General features: G+C 37.3%; 1 protein-coding gene across 1 annotated transcript in view; it reads right to left on the bottom strand.

Annotated features, from left to right (window-relative positions):
• Fatp1 (Fatty acid transport protein 1) overlaps positions 1-25,337 on the bottom strand; it is a 271,807-nt gene that overhangs the window by 100,309 nt on the left and 146,161 nt on the right. The window contains exons 6-7 of the mRNA XM_090414827.1: positions 18,227-18,428; positions 1,611-1,803 (exon numbers count right to left, since the gene is read on the bottom strand). Of these exons, the coding sequence (XP_090270953.1) occupies positions 1,611-1,803; positions 18,227-18,428 (395 nt within the window). The remainder of the gene's footprint in view (positions 1-1,610; positions 1,804-18,226; positions 18,429-25,337) is intronic.

Genomic DNA, 25,337 nt, shown 5'->3' with positions numbered 1-25,337 from the left:
TCACCCAACACTCCAGTTCATCCAACAGATGTTCAATAGGGTTGAGATCAGGGCTCTGTGGAGGCCAGCCAGGTGTGGTGATGTTAATATTCAGAAACACGATGTTGATGGTGATGTTCAGAAACCATACAGTTACAGCAGCCTTATGACACATTGCATTGTCTTGATGAAAGAGACAACAGTCAGTTCCGTAGAAATGCCATAAAGTAAGAAGAATTGCACTGCATTGTCCAGAATTGTTGAGCAGTATCATTGTCTGATACCTCTCAAAGTTCAATGTTTGTCGCACCACAAACAACAGAGGTGAGGTCTAAGGCCAAACCAGGAAAAACAAGACAATACCTTCACACCACCACAACCTCCGAATTTCGTAGTCAGGGTTACGCACTCTAGTAGGAGATGTTCACTGGCATCTGCAACACCCATCTATCTACTCGGTAGAGGGTATAGTGTGATTCGTTGCTCCATAACACAGTTTTCCGAGCTTCCATGTCCTATTGCACACACACACTCTTTGCACCATGAAGACAATGCTTCATGTCGGTTCATGTAATGTGGGGCTTGCATATTGCAATCCTACCATGGAAACCCATGTTGTGAGGCTCTGTTCTGAATGTTTTTGTGCAGATACATGTTCCAGTGATGCCTGGAACTCCACATTCAATGTGTTGGCTGATGAATAGTGGTTTTTACATATTATCCTTCATAGCATCCTATGGTTACATGTGCTTGCAGTTAAACAAGTGGAAAAGCTTATGTGCTAGCAGTAAACGGTAGTTTATTTTAAAGGTATTGATTGCAACAAAGAATGATAAAAAAAAATAATGAATGTTTATTAACTTATTAGCTAATATATCCAGCATCTTCAGAGGATTAATTTTTTTTTTTCAAAACTAATCCCACTGTTATACCTAATTGTTGTTTCAGTACTGTATAACAAACTGTTCTTGTGCTCTGAAGATGCTGGATATAATACCAACGAAATATCAGCTAATAAATTAATAAACATTAATTATTTTGTTATCATTCTGTGTTCTAATCAATACTGTTCAAATAAACTAACATGTACTTGTAGTTAATGTTGATAAATTGTCCCATCCCAGGTCAACAATCAGTGATACCATACTGAGATGGAAGTGGCAACTTCCATCTCAGTGGAGGGAGTTAACACTGATTGTTGACCTGGGATGGGACAATTTATCAACAATTTGCCAAACAGATAGTCTTGAAACATTGCATCCTATCACAAAGCCTCTTTTCAACTCCATCAGTTCCCTTCACAGAGCCATTTCACCTGAACACAGTCACACTGATTTGGGATCATCATATTCCTTCAATTTATACCAGCTACAAACAAGTGACTCATTACATTGCATAACGCACCTTGCTCATGGGTGTCCACTGACATCTTTCCAAGCAGGATATCATCATAAAAACAATTGTTATTGTGAAGGCATCATGATGATTACAGTCTAGTTGCAGTTTCTCAAAAAAAGCAATTGAACTAAACAATTTACAGATGTTTTTAATTGATAATATTGAGGGAAATTTGCTTTCATGAATCGTTGATATAGCAGATGTGATTAAAGAATTAATCAAACAATACTTACTGACATTGGCATTCCCTTCAGTGGAACCATACAGTTCTCCTATTTGCTTAATGTTAAATCTATCTGTAAATTTTTTCCAGATTTGGGGCCTCAGCCCATTACCAAACATAAGTCTGACTTTATGTTGCTTATCTGTAGGCATTTCATCCTGTGCTAATAAGTAACGACAAATTTCTCCTATATACTGGCTAACCTAAAAGAAATTTTACATTTGAATAAGTATATGTCTATGAAAACATAGAAGCACATAACTAAAAGTGGATACAGATACATTAACAAGTCAAGAAGTTTTACACATTTATTTACTTTATTCTTAATTCATCATCGTCAAATTCCTGATATATACCCTCAGGGATGTACAGGATATGATAGTACTACATGAAAAATTTACATCATTACTAACTTCCGATCTACAATTTTCCTCCAAATCAGTCTGTTAAATGTCAAGACTCCAATATTATCAGGTCTTATATTTCTGTCTTCTAAGGCACTTTTTACTGTATCAATCCACCTATATCTTGGTCTTTCCTTGGGTCTTTTTCCTGCCAACCTGGCAGAGAACACTTGTTTTGCTAATGTTTCCTCTCCCATTCTGCCTAAGTGACCATAACCATATCTCTACTTACCTCTATTTGTTAATGTGTTCTTCAATAGCTAAGCAATCTTATGGGCTACCTTGGCAATATGTCCTCTAAACTTTCAACTCTGTCTACAAACAGCCCTAAATCTCTAGCTTCATTTATTTTCTGGAGTACAGTGCCATCAATGTGATACACAGCTTGTAATCTATTTATCCCAAAATGTATAATTTGACATTTCTTGACATTAAAATGATACCATTAACTTTTACCATACTGACAGCCTATTTGAATCATCCTGTAAGCTCTCCACATCGCCTTGTTTAAATATTACTCTACCTAATTTTGCATCATCAGCAAAATTCCATTTCAGGTTATTTTCTATATCATTTATGTGAAAATTAAACAGCAATGAACCTTTTAGCACACCACTAGTCACCTGCTTTTGCCTCGATTCTGCCCCTCCATATACCACTTTTGATATCTGTCCAGCAGCCACCCTCTTATCCACTTAACCAATGACATATCCATCTGCATTTGTTCTAATTTGCATAACAGAGTTCCATGTGGTATTCTGTCAAATGTTGCAAAATCTAGCAAAATCATTGTGTAGCCATACGCTTTATCCAACTCAGTCGTTATACTATTATTAAAAGTTAGTAAATTACTAAGGCATGACCAACCCTTCACAAAGCCATATTGACCCTCATACAGTATCATATTTTTATCTAACCATTCTTGAATTCTCTTTTTAACTAATTTTTCTAGCACTTTTACAACCACGTTTGAAATACTGATTGGTCTATAATTTGCTAATGCAGTCTTAGAACTTCCTTTATGCAAAAGAATTATTTTGTTCTCTTTCCACTCCCTTGGAACTCTACCAGAGCTGAGACTTAAATTAAATAGCTTAGTCAAAGGCAATGCCAGTTCCCTTGCACATTCTCACAAAACCCTAGCTGATATCCCATCTAATCCCACAGCTGTATTTACATTGAGATTCTGCAATATCCTAAGAACCTCCAATTCACCTGCCTCTATTTCCACATTAGTGTGTCACAAGGATGATATAACCCTTGCAAATTTGTCTCCTCATTACCATCATTACTCATTAAGGTTAATCTTTCATAGTCAATTTTCCTCTTACATGCCACCTGACAAAAGAATTCTTTGACCTGCTTGGATAGGTTCTTCTCATAATCTGATTTTGCCTTCCTTGCCATGCTGGTTACCTTTCTCTTTATATATATCCTCCCCACAGCATTTTCTTCTTCTACAGCTCGTGCCTAATGATATTACTCATCCATCTAACTCCTACTAGATTAACCCTCCTTACCCTAGGTATGCAGTTCAATACTTCCTTTAGATGACCCTTAATTATATCCCATGCACTACCAACATCCTTCCCCTGCAGTGTTTTATGTCATGGCACAGATTTAAGCTTCTTCCTAAGCATGTCATAATCACATGCCTTGTAGTTCCACAAATACCACCCCCTTTCTTGATAGAATATTCCTCATGTTTTACAATCTCACAAGTCAAGACCACATGGCCACTTTCACCAATTGGAGGAAATGTTGTCACCTTGGTTATGGATAGCTCTTCTGATCCTATGACCAGCTCCAATACTCTCTCACTCCTAGTCCCTTTCATCACATGCTGCCTCAAGTAATTATCTCTTAGCAGGCATATAAATTCTATTTGCTTCCTGCCATGTGATCTTTCTTCCTTCCAGTCTATATCTCCATAGTTGAAGTCCCTCATAATAATCACTTGACCTGTATTCACTGTATTAATTTTGTGATGCATGTCTTCCAGATCATCTGTGGAACTCCCTGGCCTATAGCAACAACCAACTGTATATTTTGTCTTAGGGAACTTAATCTCACACTCGATTGATTGCTTCAAATGAACAGCCACTCTCCCACCTGTTTCCTATTCTTTTTGCAGCCATAAAGAATAGGAAATACCTCCCCCCCACTCCCAATTGAGTAATCATTTTAAGATGTAGATGAATGCATCATAGGTGGAAACAGCAGGGTTTTAGATGTGAAGGAACTAGAAGAAAGAATAGTAACGTACAAGCCAGAAATGTTAAAGAAATTGCAAGAGACTGGTGCAAATACAGCAGCAGAATTAGATGAGATACTATTATGAATGTTAAGGGTAGGTGCAGAATTAGTAATGTCCCTGATCTGTTTTTTTTTTTTTTTTCAACTTGAGTGTCAAAATAAATAGAGTACCAAAGCAAAGTACGATGATATCCCCCCCCCCCATAATACCATACATGAGCTTTATCAACCTATAGTACCAGAGAAGAGCAGAAACTGAAAAAGTTGAAAATATAGAAGAAACTTATCAATATTAAATTTGAATATCTACAGATTGTATTCTTTAGGATATACACTGTTTCCTCTATATTCGTGGGGAATGCACTCTAAGACTTGCTACAAACAGTGAAAAATCCACAATTAATCAATGCTCCCTCCCCTCACAGAGTTCATTATTATTTTTTTTTTAAAGTAAATGCACACACCCAACTGTTAGTGTTCAGTAGAAGTTCAGGCTTTTGGAATGGTAAAACATAGCGAGTTTAATCATATTACCTGCTACATTTGCACAAAATAAAAGTGTCGCCCTATCTTTACTTGCTTTAAATCCTAGCATCTATTTTTAATTCTTGGATAGGCGGCCAGGTCGCCATGTTTGTTTAAGAGTTTTGATGTAAACGAATTTATGCAATGTGCTGTCTGTGAGATGTATGCCTTGCGAAGAGCGGTGGGAGTCTGGTTAGAAAGTGATAGTGGAGTTATATGTGAAGAAAGTGTAAAGAGAATGAGGACTTCAAGCGTGTTTCGTGTGTCGAGAGTGATATCGTTAACGATAGTCAGAATGTAGTAAACTGCGTGGTAGTGCCAGATAGGTGTGAGAGCATCGCTGAAAGTGTAAATGAAGGTAGAAACACAGAAAGAATGGATGATTTGATCGATAATGAAAATGGTGAGATAAATGAGAGTAGCGAAATTGCCCGTTTGAATGGTGCGATACACAGAGCTAAAAGACAACTGGAGCGTATGGAAATGTGCGTGTTGAACGCACCGACAAATAACCAGCGGAAGTCTGTGACGGCAAATAATAGAATGTTCGTAAACGTCAATAAAATGAAGGAGCGAGTGCTGTATGGGGATTCGCTATTAAGAGGTGTAATAATTGAGAGTTTAACGAAGTCGTACCAGCCGGGTGCGAACATAAAGGACGTCAACGAACCTATTCGACTGCAAAAACAGAGGGTGAAAGAGATGATAATCGTGGCAGGAACGAATGATTTGAAAGAGGACAAAATGGAAATGATAGAGGATGTCAGGAAGTTGTTTGAGGTAGCAAAAGAGAAGAGTGAGAGAGTTAGGATGGTGAGTATCTTACCGCGGTATGACAGCAAAGTGTTTAGAAGGAGGGCCATAATTGCCAATGACTTTATGCGTGGGTTATGCATGGAGAGTGGTGTGGAATTTGTGGATGTGTGGAATGAGTTCGATGGGCGAAAGGACTTATATAAGATGGATGTGTTACATTTGAATGGAGTTGGTGTACGGAGACTTGAAAGAGTGTTGACGAATGATGTGGAAGTGGATGTACAGACTCAGGGAAACTAGATTTATTAAGAGGGGGGGAGTAGATATGCAGACTTTAGGGGGGGCAGTTAAGTGTATGAAGGAGTATATTATGCTGAGCGAGTACGACGGACAACAAATCAGAATGGGATAGTTAGTATGAGGCATCAAAGTAGGGATGGGACAAATGGGCTTCTGCGATTCATGTACACTAATGCCAGGAGTATTAGGAACAAGAAGGAAGAGTTTTTGGCCATGGTTGGCACTTCCAGGCCACAGGTTGTCGGTATTAGTGAAACATGGCTGACAGAAGATGATAAAGCTAGTGGGATTGAATGCGACGGGTATAGCGTGTTCAGGAGTGACAGGGTGAATAAAAAGGGGGAAGGAGTGTTATTGATGATAGCTGATGAGCTTCAGCCAAGGAGTATACAAGTTGAACTGCAGGATGGGGAAAAAAGCACATTTGAGGCTGTTTGGTGTGAGATAGAATCTAGCAGAACAAAATATACAATTGGGTGCTGCTATAGACCGGGTGATGGAGTGGATGGTGGGGATAGTATGCATAAGCAAATAGAAGAAATGAGTGGAAGGAGGGTAATAATTATGGGTGATTTCAATTATGGTAACATTGACTGGAAAGAGGAGAGGGCACATGGGAGGAAGGAATTGGATTTTATGCGGTTATTAAGGGACAACTATCTATGGCAACATGCATTGGAAAATACCATTGGCCAGAGAGTGCTGGACCTAGTAATTGCAACTGAGAATGTCGCTGTAACGAACATGACCCTGTTGCCACCAATTGGTGAGAGTGACCATAAGGTCATGACTTGGGAGGTGGCTAAAGGAGTCGAATTTACAATTAAGACAGGGTACATGTGGAATTACTGGGCTGGTAAGTATGACAAGCTTAGGTGTGTGCTTGGCTCAATGCCATGGCATGTAAAACTGCAAGGGCTGGATGTTGATGGTGCATGGGAGGTGGTTAAGAACTGTTTGCAGGAGGCAATGGTTGACTGTATACCAAGAGTCCGAATAATAAATCAAGTAGGGGTTAAATAGATGAATAACACTATTAAGCTTGAGCTGCAAAAAAAGAAACAATTGTGGAGGGAATTTAAGGAGAAGGGTGACCATCAGGCGCAGGAACAGTATAAAGCTCAGGCCAGGATGGTAACAAGGATGGTAAGAAAATCAAAAGCAGATTACGAAAGGAAATTAGCCACGCAGGCTAAAGAAAATCCCGAACAGTTTTTTCAATATGTTGCAAGTAAAAGGAAAAATGCTCATGGTAGAATGATCTTAAAAAATGCTGAACCGAATCAGTCGATATTGTGGAATTACTGAGCGAGCACTTTGCAAGAGTATATCATCCAGGTGGTGACTTTGCAGGAATAGAAGAACCAACAGCTTATACTGGAATTGTGATGAATGAAGTAGAGGTAATTAGTCTATTACAGAACCTCAATGTCAATACATCTGTGGGATTGGATGGTATACCAGCTCGTGTCATACGTGAAGCGGCCAAAGAATTGTCAGTGCCCTTGACCATTTTGTTTAATTTGAGCATCAGGACTGGGTCAGTCCCAAGGGGGTGGAAAGAGGGGAAAATAGTTCCACTGCACAAAGGTGGTTTCAAGTCTGCTGTTGAAAATTACCGGCCAATCAGCATAACAGGAATCATTATCAAGGTCTTAGAGAAAATAGTCAAGAGGAAAATACAAGATTGGATAGAAGAAAATGGGATACTGTATCGGGGACAGCATGGTTTTGTGAAGGGTAGGTCATGCCTCAGTAACTTGCTCACGTATTATAACACAGTGATGGCTGAACTGGATAAGGGTAATGGGTTTACAGTGATTCTACTGGACCTTGCTAAGGCCTTTGACAGGATAAAACATGGAATTCTAATCAGTAAATTGCAGCATATGGGAATGGACATAGGGTTGGTGAGATGGATAGGAGGGTGGTTGACGGAGAGATATCAGAGAGTGGTTTACTCAGGAGTAGAGTCCACAAGACGGCCTGTGACTAGTGGTGTGCCACAAGGATCTGTTCTTGGACCACTGCTGTTTAATTTATTCATAAATGATATAGGAAAGGATCTGAGAGGAACAGTTCATTTGTTTGCGGATGATGCGAAGTTGGGTAGGGCAATAGTGAATGCAGATGACGTCAAAATTTTGCAGGATGATTTGGATAGATTGGAGGTCTGGGCTAAGGAGAATGGATGTCAATTTAATGTGGCAAAATGTAAGGTCATGCATTTTGGGGTGAAAAGATTGGCGGCAGTTTACTGCATTGGTGGAACCGTGCTCCAGGAAATTGATGAGGCACGAGATTTAGGAGTGTTGGTGGATAAGGAATTGAAATTTAGGGGACACATTGCAAAAGTGGCCAAATCAGCTCATCAAATCACTTGGTTGCTGAAGAATACGTTGACAAGCAGAGACAAGCAGGTTATTGTTCCTCTGTATCGAGCCTTGATAAGACCCCATCTCGACTACTGTGCTCAGATTTGGTCACCCAGGTTTCTTCTTGATGGGGAGGAGGTGGAGAGGATCCAGAGGCGAGTGACCAAGATGATAGCAGGTCTGTGGAATGAACCGTATGAGAACAGGTTGAGGATTTGTGGGTTGCAAAAATTGGTTGATAGGCAGAGGAGGGGAGATATGATTGAGACATTCAAATTACTGAAGGGTTTCTATAAAATTAATTCAGAAGATATTTTTGAGAACAGGGCTGGTTGTGGGAGGACTAGGGGACATCCATGGAAACTGAGCAAAAGTGTGGTTAGTAAAGGTGTTAAAGCTGGGTTCTTTACTTTTAGAGTAGAGAATGAGTGGAATGCGCTCCCTGAGTCTGTGATGGATGCTGTGACAGTGAATGAGTTTAAGGCGAGGTATGATAGATACTGTATGAATGTCGAATAGTTGTGATGAATATGATTTGGGGCCTCCCTCGATGAGTCTAATGACTCCCTGGATTTGCCCGTAATAATAGTAATAGTAATAATAGTAATAACATAGGACCTGTTAGGCATTCTCTTCCAGTAGAGTTAGACTCTTCATCTGCATTAAAGACTAGTTGCTGCACATGCCCCTTTCTCCTCAATTATTCTGAAAAATTCTTCAGAATAATTAAACTGCTTCTTGGTCAGCAGAAGCTGCATTGCCTTTAAATTTCTTAAAGAAAATATTCTTTTAAATCCTTCAACCAACCTTTATTAGCAGTGAAGGTTTTTGTAGAATTTTCAAGGTGATCTGTCTCCACCTTGTTCCTCATAATGGTTATAAAGAGATTTTGCCGTTTTCTTAAAATTGTTGAATCGATTGGCAACCCCTTTTTTTATATTGTTTTCCATCCACATATTCAGTGTTCTTTCATTTTACTTAATGCTTTTTTTGTGTGTACACGAGAAACGATCTTTGCAATCTCTGTGGCACATTAGCCAAGAAACAATTGTAGATTTCCTCCTTTTTTATAAATGTACCACTTGTAGACTTGTTAATGCCATATATCTTCCCTAGGGTTGGGAAAGATTTCAGATCTTCAATCTTTTCTCCTTTCTCTGCCAGCATGTCAGAACTGTTTTTCTACTCTTGGTTTCACAAAAATTGTCACATTTAGATCCCATTTTTAGTAGATAATAAAAAAAAAAAAAAAAGAGGTACTTGTAGAAGACAACATGCAAATGTCACAGTAATAATCTCTCAACCACCTGCAACTGACAAAAAAGTTTGACCAGACCAATGTGTGCCAGGGCTTCCACGAATAATTCAAACTTTGAAATGAGAGACAGTAAAAATCAAGGGATCATTGTAGAAAGAGATAAAGACTGTTCCAGAAGACAGCAGTAGAAGGAATGAATAAAGGTGTTGAATAACTATGCACACTGTTTTAACAGATTTAGAAGAGAGTGGGGATGCCAATTCTGATGAACAGTGACTATGGAAAGAAATATTTGTAAAAAAATTCAGCCAGCGGAAATTAAACATTATGTGAAAGAAAATACAGTCAACTAGTGAGAGATGAGTTATTAATCAACAACTCATCAAAGCCCCCCCCCCCCCAGTAAACAATATAAAAATTGAACATACAACAGAATACAAATATTTAGGCACTTAATTTACTACTGTTGGAAAAGCAAGATAAATAAATAAAAATAAGAACAGCTATAGCTAAAGATGCCTTCTGGAAAAATAAAGATCTGCTCAGAAGTTCTGTGGATATCGAGACAAAGATAAGAACGATAAGAACATTAGTGTGGCCAGTTTTCACATATGGAAGTGAGACTGAGTATTCAAGAAGAGAGTAAGATAATAGATAATGCCTTTGAAATGTGGTGTTATAGGAGAGCTCTGAAAATGTCATGGACAGAACATCTGACAAATACAGATGTCCTATAGAGAATGAGAACACAGTGATGTTTATTACAAGAAATGATCCAGAGAAAAATGTGATTGGTGGGACATGTATTGAGAGATTCAGCAGGACAGAGGATACTAACAGTTTTAAAAGGAAAAATTTATGGGAAAAGGATCAAGAGGCAAAAAACGGAGGACATGGCTTGAAGGTATAAGCTATAAGAAACAAAAAGGAAAGTCACCAACAGAGAGAACCGGAAGGACATGAAGAAGAGACTATGACACAAATACACAACCTACAACACCATTGGTCACCATTCTTCTCTTAGACAGAACCATCACACATCAGTTTCAGATATCTATTCTATCATTCAGTCACTCTAATACAGGTTATAAGCCCATTTTGCATCCCTTTCAGTTTGTCTACAACTTCCAGTATGAAATCCTGTTAAATGCCTCGGGAAAATGCATAAGTATCATTTCATATTCATTTCCTCTAGCACTAATGTGAGCATTCAGTAAAAGACTATTGTAGAAAGCAGGATTTATCTTCCAAAAAAACCATACCATCATCTACAGAGAGTTGAAGTGCTATCTATCCATTTTTAGATATATGCCCTTACCAGTCACTCCGACACCTTAGTGACCAATCTGTAGTTACTGATGGTCCATTAATGTTATTTCTATAACAGTAATATAACTGTATTATTATTTCTATAAGTTGTTTCAGTTCCTAACTCCACACTTGTAAAATAGAATTATCTTGTCTGCCTTTCACTAATTAGGAACTGCACTTGTGCTGAGATGACTCAAGATGATCAACCAGGCTAGAGGCACATTCTTTCAGCATCTGTGCTGGTCTCCTATTCATTCTTACTGCTGTGTTCTAATCAAGCTTTTGCAATAGTTTCAGTTATTATTATGTGATACCTCCAAGGAGTGCAAAGACTCGTTCAGGGAAGGCACACTACAACACACAATTAACCCACTCTGCAATTTAATCTGCCCACTACTACTAGTATATTTTGTCTGCAAATTGTGTATGTTTCCTATACAGGAAAATCTGGCTGATTTACCTGTACACAGAACAGAAATAAGACAAAATTTCTGAAGAAACAAAACAGCTTATAAAGAAACAAAGAGAAATAAAACAATCAAATAACCTACAGATAAAACTGAATACACTGAATTGTGCAAAATGATCAGAAAACATATCACGGAAGAAATAAGGAAATTCAATTGTAAATTCATACAACAAAATCGAAAACAACCGTAGTCTCAAAAAAGCCAAACAGCAATAAACAGATGGTTGCAGTCAAACTACAAGATGGGACCATAACCAGAGATAAATATGCTATAGCAAAAAGAATTGAAGAATTTTACTCAGTATTATATCAGGATGTCGAATTAAATGAAGAAGAAGACCACTATGAAATAGCTTAAGTTTGGATGCTCCACATAACTTCTACCAGAATAAGTTATGTGGAGCATCCAAAGCTTGCAAAATGGGAAAGTGGCAGGTGAGGATAGAGTTATAGCTGGACTTCTAAAAGCAGGTGGATAAATGATCTACAAAATCTTGGCAAAACTATTTACCTTATGTCTAAAGAAAACTGATGTACCAAGAACATGGAAGAAGGCTACCCAAATTCTGATACATAAAAAAAAAGTGAAGTAGAAGTCCTGAAAAACTATCGACCCATCAGTCTACTATTGGTGGTTTACAAAGTGTTTACAAAAGTCTTGGCTCATAGGCTTTGTATAGCTCTGGACCTAGTACAACTAAAACAACAGGCAGGCTTTCGAAGTGGCTTTAGTACAATGGACCATATTCAATTTGTACAACAGATTATTGAGTGGTGTAATTGAATATCAGTTATCACTATGTCTTGGTTTTATTGATTAGAAGAAAGAATTTGATTCAGTAAAAACTTGTGCAATACTTAAAGCATTACAAAACCAAACAAGTGGAAGAGCCGTATGTCAGGAGCCAGGCCAACAAATCAGCATAAACAAATGCTACAGCAGTAATTCATTTCAATAAACATCTCTACTGTGGAAATACAGAGCAGGATAAGACAGGGTGACACAGTATCTCCAAAATTATTCACAGCATGTCTTAGAAGAAATACTGTATTTTTCGATAAATAATGTGCACGTTATCTATACAAAAAAATCTAAATTCGTTAAAAATGAACACGCGCAGTATACATTAGAAAGGTATGAGAAGTAAATCAAATGTAATAACAAAATAAGGTAGAAGTATTACTTAATATTTATTGAACAATTACACTATTCAAATCCAAAAAATTCTTCATCAGACTCGATATTGAAAGAATCAATTGAGTTAAAAATTTTGTTTGGTATTTCTTCAGCTTCATAATCATTGTCACCAGACACCACTGCATTCCCTTGTGCTTTAATGAAACCATTTCTAACATAGTTTTCACTTACAGCAGTCAAACTTTCTACAATCCACGTAACTATATCTTTATATGATGTTCTTTTTGTTCAACACTGGTGGAGGAGCACACACTTAAATTGTTTCTCTTCATAAATCCAAAACCCCAAGATGGGTGGGCCTTGAAATCCTTCATATTATCATTTTGCACAATTCTTTCCAATTCCTGCAACACATGGACAGTAGATATTCTCATACCTTTAGCTCTTTCACTAACAACCTAATCAAACAGTTTTTTTTCTATGGTTGGCCACAAGTACCTTCTAAACTTCATAGCACATTTCTTCGTATGTAAACATTTCAGGACTGTTTCAGCATTTCGGCATTCATGAACACTACTTTCTCCAACACTCAACAATCTACCAGCTTCATGATTCCCTTTTTCCTTTGCTACTTCTACCACTTCAAGCTTGAACTGCACTGTGTAGGATTTTCTCCGAGAAGTACTTCTGTCTTCCATGGGTAATTCAGATCTAATAACAAAATATAAACAAATAATGATTTAGTTTATGAAATATTTTAAAACAGGATGTACGGAATAATCGACCACTGCTACTAGCAACACACATGCTTTTAAAGAATTCCTCCGTCCTCTGTCTGTACTTCCTAACTCTACCGCTAGTTGGTGCATGCACGTTATCTATACGTCAAAAAGAGTGATGAAAATGTTGGGGTGCATGATATCTATCGAAAAATACGGTATTCAAACTTCTTCATTGGGAAAGGCAAGGTCTGAAGATAAATGGAAACTATTTAAGTTACGTTTGGAAGATAACATAGTTATCTTTACTTCAACTGTCCATGAATTACAGACCCGTATCCATGAACTTCAAATTGCTAGCAAAACAGCTGGCCTGAGAATAAACCTAAAGAAGACACAAGTTATGTTCAACAACTATGTCCAACCGAAAATAATAAAAATAACAACAATGAAATTAAACAACTAGATCATTACATATACTTAGTACAACAGATATCAATGGAACAAAATATCATGGATGAAATTAAAAGACGCATGATGCTTGGGTGGAAAGTGTTCAGAAAAACTACATTCAGTATTCAAAACCCAACTACCATTATGCCTGAAGAGAAAAGTTTTTAACCAATGTATTCTTCCCATATTGACATAATGGCTGTGAAATTCAAAAATTAAATTCATAAAGGAAATTCAAACATTAATTACAACACAATTTAGTATGGAAAGAAGTATGCTTGGTATCACAAGACTGGATTACAAAAGGAATACGTGGATAAGAAAACCAAACGAAAGTCTCTGATGTCATAGGAAGAGTGAAACATCTGAAGTGGCAATGGACTGGACATATTGCTCAAAGACAAGATCAATGATGGACAAAATAAGTAACAGATTTGATTGCACGAGAGGGAAAACGACCACGATGCCGACCTAAATCACAGTGGATTGATGATATCATCAGATTCGCAGGAGTGACATGGAAAAGGAGAGCCATAGACAGACAGACAGTCTTGGAGTAATTGTGGAAAGGCCTTCATCCAACAGTGAATTGAGGATGATGATGATACACTCACATAATGCTACATAATAATAAAATTACTCCTATTCATAGGAGCAACTACAACATGCATCCTATTGCTTAGAGAAGCTATAGCACAGCATATGAATATGTTCCTCTATACAGAATCACAACGATTGTCTAGAGTAGATCTTGTCTTAATAATCTTTTCCTTCATTTTATGATATAGACAACTAATCTAGACAACAGAAATACACATCAAATTGATCTAACTACTTGCCAGCAAGTAAGTAGAGCCATCATGAATCTTTGTATCTGGAAAATAAAGGATATTTTACAGAAATATATTATATAAAGCAGATTGGATGGGGGGGGGGAGGGAATGCTGCAGTTACCTCAACTAATATGGGTGACCAAGTAGGTAGTTTCATCTCACCACTAACAGACTAGATGTTTGAATTCACTACAATGTCCTTGAGTAGAAGAATTTCATTAACTGGTGCTGTCAAAAGTGGCACCACGCTGCTTATTGGAGAGAATGACCTGCAGGAGGCAAGTTTTTTTTTGCATTTGGTCCTTAAAAATATTATTTTGGATTGGTTGATGATATTTTGCAGTTACTATGAACTGTAGTGTATACTAAGAGGACCAGAAGGCATGAAAAAACATTTGAGCAGGAGGCAAGCTCTTTTATTTGGTGTTTGTGATTCCGGCTACAAAGTCTTCCTAGTTAGAGGAAATGTCAACCACTATGTGGTAGATGTTCTTCACTGCCTGGTGAAATACCACCACCCAGCCTATTTAGAGGTCTGAAGTGGCAATTCCATGTTTAGTTTCCAGAGCAAGGATTCCAGACCCCCTCTTCTCTGTGCAATGTGAGTGATACTTTTCAAGGCTATGACAAACATACTTAGAGACCCATAACCTACTCCATTTTGAGGAAACAGCAGTTAAAACATTGGTGCCATATGCCAGTCACCAGTTATTTATGTGTGTGCTAATGCCACATCCGTGAAATTAACACAAACATAAATGACATTCACTTTGTTAGATCCTAAATGAAGGAATCTTGGAAAGAAATCATTCATTTGGAATCTAACATATAAAACTTGCTGACAAAGAGAAATACCTGCACATCAACTGTAATTAAAAGTGAAACTTCTTCACTTTATGAAAAATTTTTATTCATTATTTCAAGCACCTTATATTTAAGCTGACTTAAGCTATGTAAAATTTACTGTGAGTCATCTAAAAAGTTGCTAAGTAATAATTCCTGGAAGGCATAAAGCTACACATCTACAGCATAATGCTAGCAGCTATAGCTTACTCGGAAAATGACGTTGCCATGTATTCTGTGAATCCAAGTATAACAGCATTGTAAAAGCGAAGGATGAACCCAAAGGGGTTCAAAGATAAGGGCCGTGTGCAAAAAGGAGACTGAGAAAAGAGGCTCTATAGAAAAATATAAGGGTTGAGCCCATATCGGAAGAGTCTCTCTGGTCGTAACATTTTCCTGTTTTGGTGGTTCGGAAGTTCGTGGGGAGTTTCACGTAGGGGGGGAGGGGGTGAAGTCTGTGATAAGATGTCAGACTGCGAGCATTCTTAAAATGAAGCAGGATTCTATGCAAAGCTGAAGGTAAAAAATTCCAGTCCTAGCAGAATCAAGCCATCGCTGAAAAGTCCCATCGAGTTGTTCCTGAAATGCAAAGATTTGAGTCCGTTTTCGGCAGAAGGAATGAAGATAGCGTAACCCCTACGTTGGTGTATGGACAGCCAATCGATAAGAAGTATCAAGACATACACGTGGTGCAGAACAACGCGGAAAAAGTTCGGTAAGGTGCAATTACTCTAATTTTGTGTGAAAGTTCATTAGAAGAGAGAAGATTGTTTACAAATGTGAAATTAAGAGCTATATTCTAAAGAACTCTGTGGACAGTCTCTATTTTGAAAGTTAACCCCCTTTGAGAGTAAGAAGAGACCCTCTTTGGAAGAGACCTTTTTGTAATTTTGTATGTGACAGGATTAACTTAATGCGATAAGAATAGTAGAATTTAGTATCTCAGTAACATTAGAATGTTTGTTAGTTTTCTCTTACGAGTAATACTACTGAAAGGAATTTGGCTTAACTTCATATCATTTGCTATATATCCCAATGTGCAGTTACTGTGTTTAGCATGCCTTATAAGATTTACTTAGTTTAGAATGTGTTAATCTCTTAGTTCGAGTTTTATTTAGTATTGAGCATAATTGAGTGTATGAAATTTGTATTATGTTTTAGATATTCCAATAAACATGTCATATTTACCGAACCTGAGTCATGACTGATTACGATTCCAAATTACCACTTGTAAAAATAGAACCTATTTTGGCGGGAAGGATTTAGAGAGTGGCTATGCGCTTCGTAACCATATGCCTGGGGAAGGAGTGTCCTAGGTTCGATTCCTGTCGGTGACGTGAGGAGCTGAAGGATCTTCCTCAGCCATAGCCAAGTTAGCCAGTCTTGGGCGTGGACAGCAGGGTTTTTTCCCCAGTTTATTCTGTGGTTTTTCATCCCGCAAAGCAGGCAAACTGGCCTTGAGAACTCAACACTACAGGCCATAGGATACACCAGGGCATAAGGCTGACCACCTTATCCTGTAAAAACGGAGTGAGGTCCGATGATCAATGGACCCTCGACACCGCAAGGTAAAAGAGGGTATAAGGAAGATGAAGATATAATAATAGATTTAGGTCACGACTGCAATAATCTAAACCTATACGGCAGTTTAAATAAGATATTGTGTAAGAAAGCTAAAAATCTAGTATTGTATCCCTGAGAAAGGATCTTTTCTGCTATAGGATACTGGCTGGCGCAGCAAAATATAAATTTGCCAGTATCCGAAGAGGAAACAATCCTAGATGAAAGAATAAATAACGAAAGATAAATATTTAACAATAGAGCAGCCAGTAGGATTTTGATTGTATAAGGTTTTAGGTAAGAAAGGATAGATTTAAGTAAACAACTAAAACAACGAATTAGGCATAAATCATACAGAAACAACACTTTTTAACAATGCCGCAGTCAACAGGACGTGATTAGGGCCCTTAAAATTAAGGTTAAAAGGGAATAATCACTATAAGCTGGTCTTGGATTCATATAAGGCAATCAGGCATTTGTTGGAATATCAAAGAGTGTGGAAAAAGGAAATTTTAAGTTTGTAAGATGAATGCAAGTATGCATCAACCATCGAGCTCATATTTAGATGACTCTGAATTCTTTAGGACGATAAATCCTAAACAGGTCTTTCCTCAGTTCTCAGGGGAGGAATCTGATAACATTCTAGCATTTTTTGAGTACATAGAAGAACTAAGAAGAATTGGTAGATGGAGTGAGCTCCAACTGCTAATTCTTCTCCGAAGTAAGCTTATTGGGAAGGCAAAGACATACTTTTATTCCTTGCTTGTTTTAAAAGAAACTAGAGATTACAATAAATTTAAGGAGGTCCTAATATACCAGTTCTCTAAAGTAAGGAATGTGGGACCAAATTTATGGAAGCTCCAGAAGATGGTACAAAAAGACAAAGAAAGTGTGTCAGACTACCACAACCGAATCTTAGCTCTTGCCAATACGTTAAGAGTCTCTGACAAAGACCGGCACCATCTCAACTGGGCAGTCTTCCAACATTTTAGAGGGGGAGGATTGAGACAAGAACTGAAGGAAATGGCGTTTGGGAAGGATATAAATTTCCTATAATGAATGCAGAAAAAAAGGTTCCTAAAATAGTCTTTGAATTTCTGTTTTTTTTTGGTCTGCATTTTCCTTGTCTCTAGTATATCAGTTGTAATTCTCAAGGTAAAAATTACTCCAATATCCACTGCACCATCCTCATACACATCCTCAATGACTAGCAAGTAATTCTATGTACACACACTGAAAAATCTTCTAGGTCTGAACTTATTTTAATATGTTAACAATGTTCCTCAAAAGTTCTTCAGAGACTGCTCTATCTGAGGTAACAAATGAAGTCATTTCAAATAGTTTTACAAATTCAAGAAAATGGAGTTTAATAAAATTTGCTAAAAATTGGCCACAGGAAAAAAAAAAAAAAAAAAAAAAAACTTACAGTGCATTTGTATTTAATACAATCTTGCCAAAAATTGGATGCAGAAAATTTTTGCCTAATGACTATGGTATTTCCAAATATTAATGTTTGGGAAATGCCAATCATTCCTCCTGCTGTATGATACAAAGGAAGGGCAGTGTACAATATGTCATCATTCTTCACAAGCATCATATACCTCATGGCTGTTCCTATCCATACAAACCTAAATAAAGAAACAAAAACTACTATATTAATGTTGTTTTATGCATGTGTGAGCATGCACATGCACACAAAGTAAAACATGTACAACATTATAATATTCACTGAAATTGGTTCTACAGTTTGATAATGAGTGGAAAACTTCACAAGTCATTAACTTCTAATGAAATAACTGCAATGATTACATAAACTCAATATCTAATGATCGTGCTTTCATCAGGGGATAAAACAGTCTAAAGAAAATACACAAGTCTATCAGGATAATAACAGTTGATAATTAATTTTAACAAGCACTATAAACAAATTTTATAGATGTTGCATTAGATCAGATGCACTGTTTTATTATTATTATTATTACATAACACCTCCAGAGAGTCCAAAGACTTATCGTGGGAGGGCACCTGCTCTACAACTCTCTGTCTCCACCACCATTTCACTAACCACAACTACCTTCATCATCTACACCAGCGCCACCGATCATCACCACTATTTTCACAGACAATCACGAACATCCATGTCCGCGGCGAGATTTGAATCCGCAGCCTTTTGGCTGGAGAGCAGATATGCTAACCACTCGGCCAACCAGGCCAGCAATTTAATTTCTTTAGATAATAGATTACATTAAATTCAGAGTATTTTAGAAAGGTTAACAGATAGTGCTGAAAATTAATTGGTCATGATTTCATATGTCTTATTTTTTTTTTTTTTTTTTTTTTTTTTTTATACACAGCTCTTTGTCTTTGAAGACTTCAATCCTTTCCCACAAGTTCTTAACTTTTAAAGAGCAATATATATTGTATGACTGAGAATTTATCTGGTTTCTTTCCTATGTAGAGTTATTATAGTCAGTGAGATGTTAGACAATCTAATTTAAGTGCATAGGGTCTATGTATTCAAATGTTATTCTGATGTAATGTAGTTGAAAATGACAGCAAAAACACTACAAAGCTATTATGCCAAAATGGGTTATGTTTGTATCCCCATATTAAAGTGGCTCCTGGACTAGAATGCAAATTACTTTTTTTGCATTAAATTCATTCAGAGAGAGCTCCCTCAATATTTTTTAATTCTTTATACAATATCATATACATATTATCTGGTTTGGAGGATAGAGCATGTACATATCCATTTGCATCTGCAGATTTTTGTACGGATCTAATATATCTGATATATTTCTGTTATAAAAGATTGGACGGAACAATGGAAAGACCATCACCAAGTTATACAGCTGATTTTCACGCCGCTTCAAATTAAACACAAAGTGCCCTGAATGATAAAAAATTACCATGACCTCCACACATCACAACACTACTATTGTGATAGTAGTGTTGTGATTTCTAAAATATCTTCTTATTTATATTTTTACTATGAACAGGAACCAAACCTTGGAGATTTAGTGGCAAGCCTTGAAGAAAACCCTGATTGATTCAGCCAGAGAGGCATGTGGTGAAGTTGTCTGCAAGGATAGAAAAATCAGAACTCTATGGTGGACACAGGAAGTTAAAGAGGCAGTGAAGGAAAAGAAGAAAGCATATAAAACTTCCTGGCAAATAAATCAGCTTGTGCTCTTAGAGAATACAGAGACAAATGTAAGAAAGCTAAACACTTTGTAAAACTAGCTAAACAAAAGTCATGGGAGAACTTTGGCAAGAACATAGAAAATAAATATCAAGAAGGTGGCAAAATATTCTGGAGGTTGGTGAAGAAGCTTAGAAATGGAGGAAAGAGTGCTGTAAAGGGAGTTAGAGATGATAAAGGTGACATGAAAATGGGAGAAAAAGATATTCTTGAAGTATGGAGTAATTACTTCGAAAAATTGCTAAATGAAACAATCAATGATAGTACAGTGGTAAAAAACACTCAACAGGCATACAGTCAGGAATACATATTCATACTTGAAGTAGAAAAAGCCATCAAAGGCTTGAAATGTGGAAAGGCAGCAGGAGTAGATGATATTCGACCAGAAATGCTGAAGTATGGTGGTATGAAAGTCTTACAGTGGCTGCACTGCATAGTTCAGAAGGCCTGGACAGATGAGCAAATTCCTGATGATTGGAGTAGAGCTCTCATAGTACCAATATATAAAAATGGAAATAAAACTGAATGTGAGAATTACAGAGGTATTTTCCTACTGAGTGTTCCTGGTAAGATTTATGCTAGTATACTTGAGAAACGGTGTTGAGAAGAATTGTGGAAGAAAAGCTTGGTTTTGTTGATCTGGAAAAGGCATATGACAAGGTGCCAAGAGAGAGGCTATTCAATACGCTACAGTTATATGGTGTCAATGGTGCATTATATCAAGCAATACTTAATCTGTATTTGAGTTGTAAGTCAGCAGTTAGAATTGAAGTACAGGAAGATGGTTTAATGTTAAATCTGGTGTGGGAAAAGGATGTACATTATCCCCTCTCTTATTCATTATCTATATGGATCACATTATGAAGGAAAGTGGTATTAAACATGATATCAAAATTGGAGATGTCAATGTCAGCTCTTTGCTTTATGCGGACGATGTTATACTTCTAAATAAATCTAAAAGATTCCCCGACTAAATTGAATAACTGTTGTAATAGATATGGTATGATGGTCAGCAATAAAAAGACAAAGACAATGAAAATAGGCAGAATCGGCGAAAATGTCAACTGTGTTGTGAACGGAGAACCTGTGGAACAAGTAAAACATTTCAGCTACTTAGGCACGGTTTTTAGTGTGAAGATAGTAAATTAAATATGGAAATAGACAACAGAATCAACAAAGCTGGTATGGTAGGAAGTCAATTGAATAAATTCATATGGAATAAGAGAGAAATTAGTCAGAATACTAAATTAGCTGTATACAAGACAGTGTTCAAACCAATTTTAACTTATGGATCTGAGAGCTGGGTCAGAAGTAAAACACTTGACCAAAGACTAGAGACCGTAGATATGAGAGTCCTGAGAAAGATTATAGGTGTGAACAGATGGCATCAATGGCAATATCATATTAAAAACGAGGATATTAGGAAAGAACTTGATATTGTCAGCAACCAGGAATGCGTTAGCAGAGCTAATCTCATATGGTATGGTCACTTAAATAGAATGGGCAAGTAAAGATGAGCAAAACAAGTGTTCTCTGCCAGGTTGGCAGGAAAACGACCCAGAGGAAGACCAAGATATAGATGGATTGATACAGTACATTGTGCCTTAGACGATAGAAATATCAGATCTGATAATTTTGGAGTCTTGATAAGTAACAGTCTGATTTGGAGGAAAATTGTAGATAGGAAGTTAGTAATGATGTAATTTTTGTCATGTAGTACTATTATATCCTGTACACCTCCTTGAGGGTACATGGCAGGAATTTGATGATGTTTCAGGTTTTTTTTTTATTTAGCAGTTAATTGATATATATATATATATATATATATATATATATGCTTGTACTGTTGACTGCACCTGCATAAGAAACTTCTCGCCAGACAGGAGGGCCATCCCAAGATCAAACGACACCAATGAAACTTCAACGTATGATGGTTACTTGGGTGATTCTAATAAAAATAGTCTTGTACAATAACTTTATTTACAGAGTTTTATCTCCTGATGAAGACAGGTGCTGAAATCTTGAGTTTAGGTAGTTATTACATTAAACACTTGTACATAATCCTGATAGTGTCAAACATTAATAAGTTATTTGTGGGAAGACAGTGCTCTCTAGATGAACCAGTTCTATGTGAATCACCATAACCTAATTTCTTAGAGGCCTGAAGTGGCTGCATACCAGGTTTGATCTTTGAAGCAAGGTTTTTGGTTTCTATCTTCTTCATGTCCATTCTTATATGAAATGCAGATGGCACCCTTCAAAGGCATGATAAACACTACAGTGATCCAGACATTCCCAGTTCATGGGCTGAGTAGTACAGCAGTTTTGCAAGCCAGCCATAGACACATAGGACCAAACTTGTTATTAATGAATCAGTAAATTTCCTGACCAGCTAGTAAATAATTCTTTTGCCACTTACTTTACCAGATTATGTCTGGAGGTATTTTGAGTAAAGTGGTATAGAGAGGACACATATGGACAAGAGATTAGGTTTTTTCTGTGGGGCAGGACGTTCATGAGTTTCACCTCTGAGTGAGGTGTGCTTACTCTTTATTTAACCTTTTTCCTCATCAAATAAAAAACACAAATTAATTATGGTTATTCTGTGGATTAACAAAGAAAAAACACTAATCCCCCACAAAAAAAGTGACAAAAATCCAACCAATAAAAAAAAACATACAAACAATCCGACTAATAAAATAAGAAAAAATCATGCAAAAATATCAATATATGCAAAAAAAAAAAAAATTTCTACATCCACTTCAACATGCTTAATGCTACCATAAATTATGTACACCATTACCACTTGCAGTCACCCAAAACTTGATTTGTTATTCCTAATGGAACCTCAAATAGCAACCTCAGTAACTATTGTTTAACTCAAATTAAAAACTACTTTACATAATTCATTCCATCTTACATGAGCATTTGTCAGATCTGATATCCCATATCAGAGAATGCCAAACCTACAATCCCTTCTTTTTGATCTGTCCTAGCTCAAAAGATAGAGCCAGAATCTCTAGCATGGTTACATTCATAGTGTGAGTCATTTGGAGAGAGAGAGAGAGATTGCTACTGGAATGGAGAGCAGTGAGTAAAAAGAATGAATCTGAGCAAGTAAGAAGTGATGTGAAAGAGCAAAAGATAAGGAAGGCATGCCTGAAGTAGTACGTATGAATGGAGAAGTGGATAGCATTAGTGTAGAGAATGACAGAACAAGTGTGCATGACAGACAGGAAAACTGGGGGATTTAGGTGGACAGAGGAACAAAGCATGAGAAAGGCTGACGAAGAGGAACAATGTGTGTGTGCGTGTGTGTGTGTGTGTGTGTGTGTGTGTGTGGACAAGAAAAGAATGAGATGGCCTGGGATTTAGTAGGGGAAACAGTTGGATATCAAGAAGGTTCTGAGATGGGCAAGGAGAAAAAGAAGTGTCTCAAGGAAGGTATGGAGAAGTCACATCTGATAAGCAGTATGAGTGAAACTTGCTTTAGATCCAGAAAATCAGTTATGTTTGTATTCAAATGCTAGAAGTATCAGCAATAAGGGAAATGAAATGGTTGCATTGATTGAGTTCATTCATCCAAAAATTGTAATAAGTGTGACAACACATGTTTGGATGAGGATAACATCCTTACAGGAATAGAGATGGAGGGTTTGATGTATTTCGTGAAGAGAGGAAGGGTAAAAAGGGGGGTGGAGTGCTATTAATGACAGAAAGAGTTATGTCCATACAAGGTAAGAGATGCAAAGGGGGGAAATAGTGGTAGTGGGAGGCAGTATAGTGTGAGATAGAGGTAAATAGAATGAAATACTTAGATGGATGTTGCTACAGACCTAAAAATGTGGAGGGTAATGACCTGAAATGTGTATGCAAATTAGCCAAGCAAATTAGGAAAAGGGTGATTTCAAAATCACCCTTTTCCTAATTTCTGATTATGGCAATATAGATCGGGATGATGAGATAGCAACCAGAAGTAAAAAAAAAAATGAGTTTCTCGAGTTTTTGAGAGACAACTACCTCAGACAGTATGTAACAGATGGCAAGCGAGGATTGAGGGTCTTAGTTTTGATCAACTCATCTCATCAGAAGATGCTATTATAAATGAAGTGTCAATCTCCTTCCAGTTGTGAAAGTGATCATGAAATGATTACCTGGGTGGTTGTCAATCATGTGAGAACTTCTTGAGGAAAGGCTATTTGTGAAACTACAAGGTGGGTGATTATGAGAAGCTCAGGAGACATCTTGCAATCTTGCAAGTGTAGCATGGAATGAGGAGCTGAGTGAAAAGGAGATCAATGCTGCTTGGGTGATACTCAAGAACTATCTAGTAGAAACAATGTCTAAATGTATTCCATGGATCAGAAGGTTAAATGAGGTATGATGAAATGGATGAATGAAGAGAATAAACATCAATACAGACAAAGAAGGCATTATGGAGGCAACATAAGATGAGTGGTAATCAATTCCATGAGGAGTACAAAGAACAGGCAAGGAGAGTGACTTGGTAACGGTAGCAAAGTGCAGTATGAGCAGCAGTCAGCTAATGAAGCAAAAAATTAAAATAAAATGAAATAAATGATTATTATTATTACGGGCAACTCCAGGGAGTCCTTAGACTCATCGAGGGAGGCCCCAAATCATATTCATCACAACTATTTGACATTCATACAGTATCTATCATACCTCGCCTTAAACTCATTCACTGTCACAGCATCCACCACAGACTCTGGCACACTTTCCACTCTCACCACTCTAAAAGTAAAGAACCCAGCTCTAACACCCTTACTAACCACACTTTTGCTCAGTTTCCATGGATGTCCCCTAGTCCTCCCACAACCAGCCCTGTTCTCAAAAATATCTTCTGAATTAATTTTACAGAAACCCTTCATTAATTTGAATGTCTCAATCATACCTCCCCTCCTCCGCCTATCAACCAATTTTTGCAACCCACAAATCCTCAACCTGTTCTCATAAGGTTCATTCCACAGACCTGCTATCATCTTGGTTACTCGCCTTTGGATCCTCTCAACCTCCTCCCCATCAAGAAGAAACCTACGTGATCAAATCTGGGCACAGTAGTCGAGATGGGGATCTTATCAAGGCTCGATACAGAGGAACAATAACCTGCTTGTCAATGTATTCTTCAGCAACTAAGTGATTTGATGAGCTAATTTGGCCACTTTTGCAATGTGCCACCTAAATTTCAACTCTTTATCCACCAACACTCCTAAATCTCGTGCCTCATCAACTTCCTGGAGTACAATTCCACCAATGTAGTAAACTGCTGCTAATCTTTTCACCCCAAAATGTATAACCTTACATTTTGCCACAT

This window comes from Typopeltis vanoorti, chromosome 26, assembly GCF_054136105.1.
Source record: "Typopeltis vanoorti isolate ZY-2024b chromosome 26, IOZ_Tvanoo_1.0, whole genome shotgun sequence".
Taxonomy (NCBI): Eukaryota; Metazoa; Arthropoda; class Arachnida; order Uropygi; family Thelyphonidae; genus Typopeltis; species Typopeltis vanoorti.
This window is presented reverse-complemented; position numbering and strand designations above follow the sequence as displayed.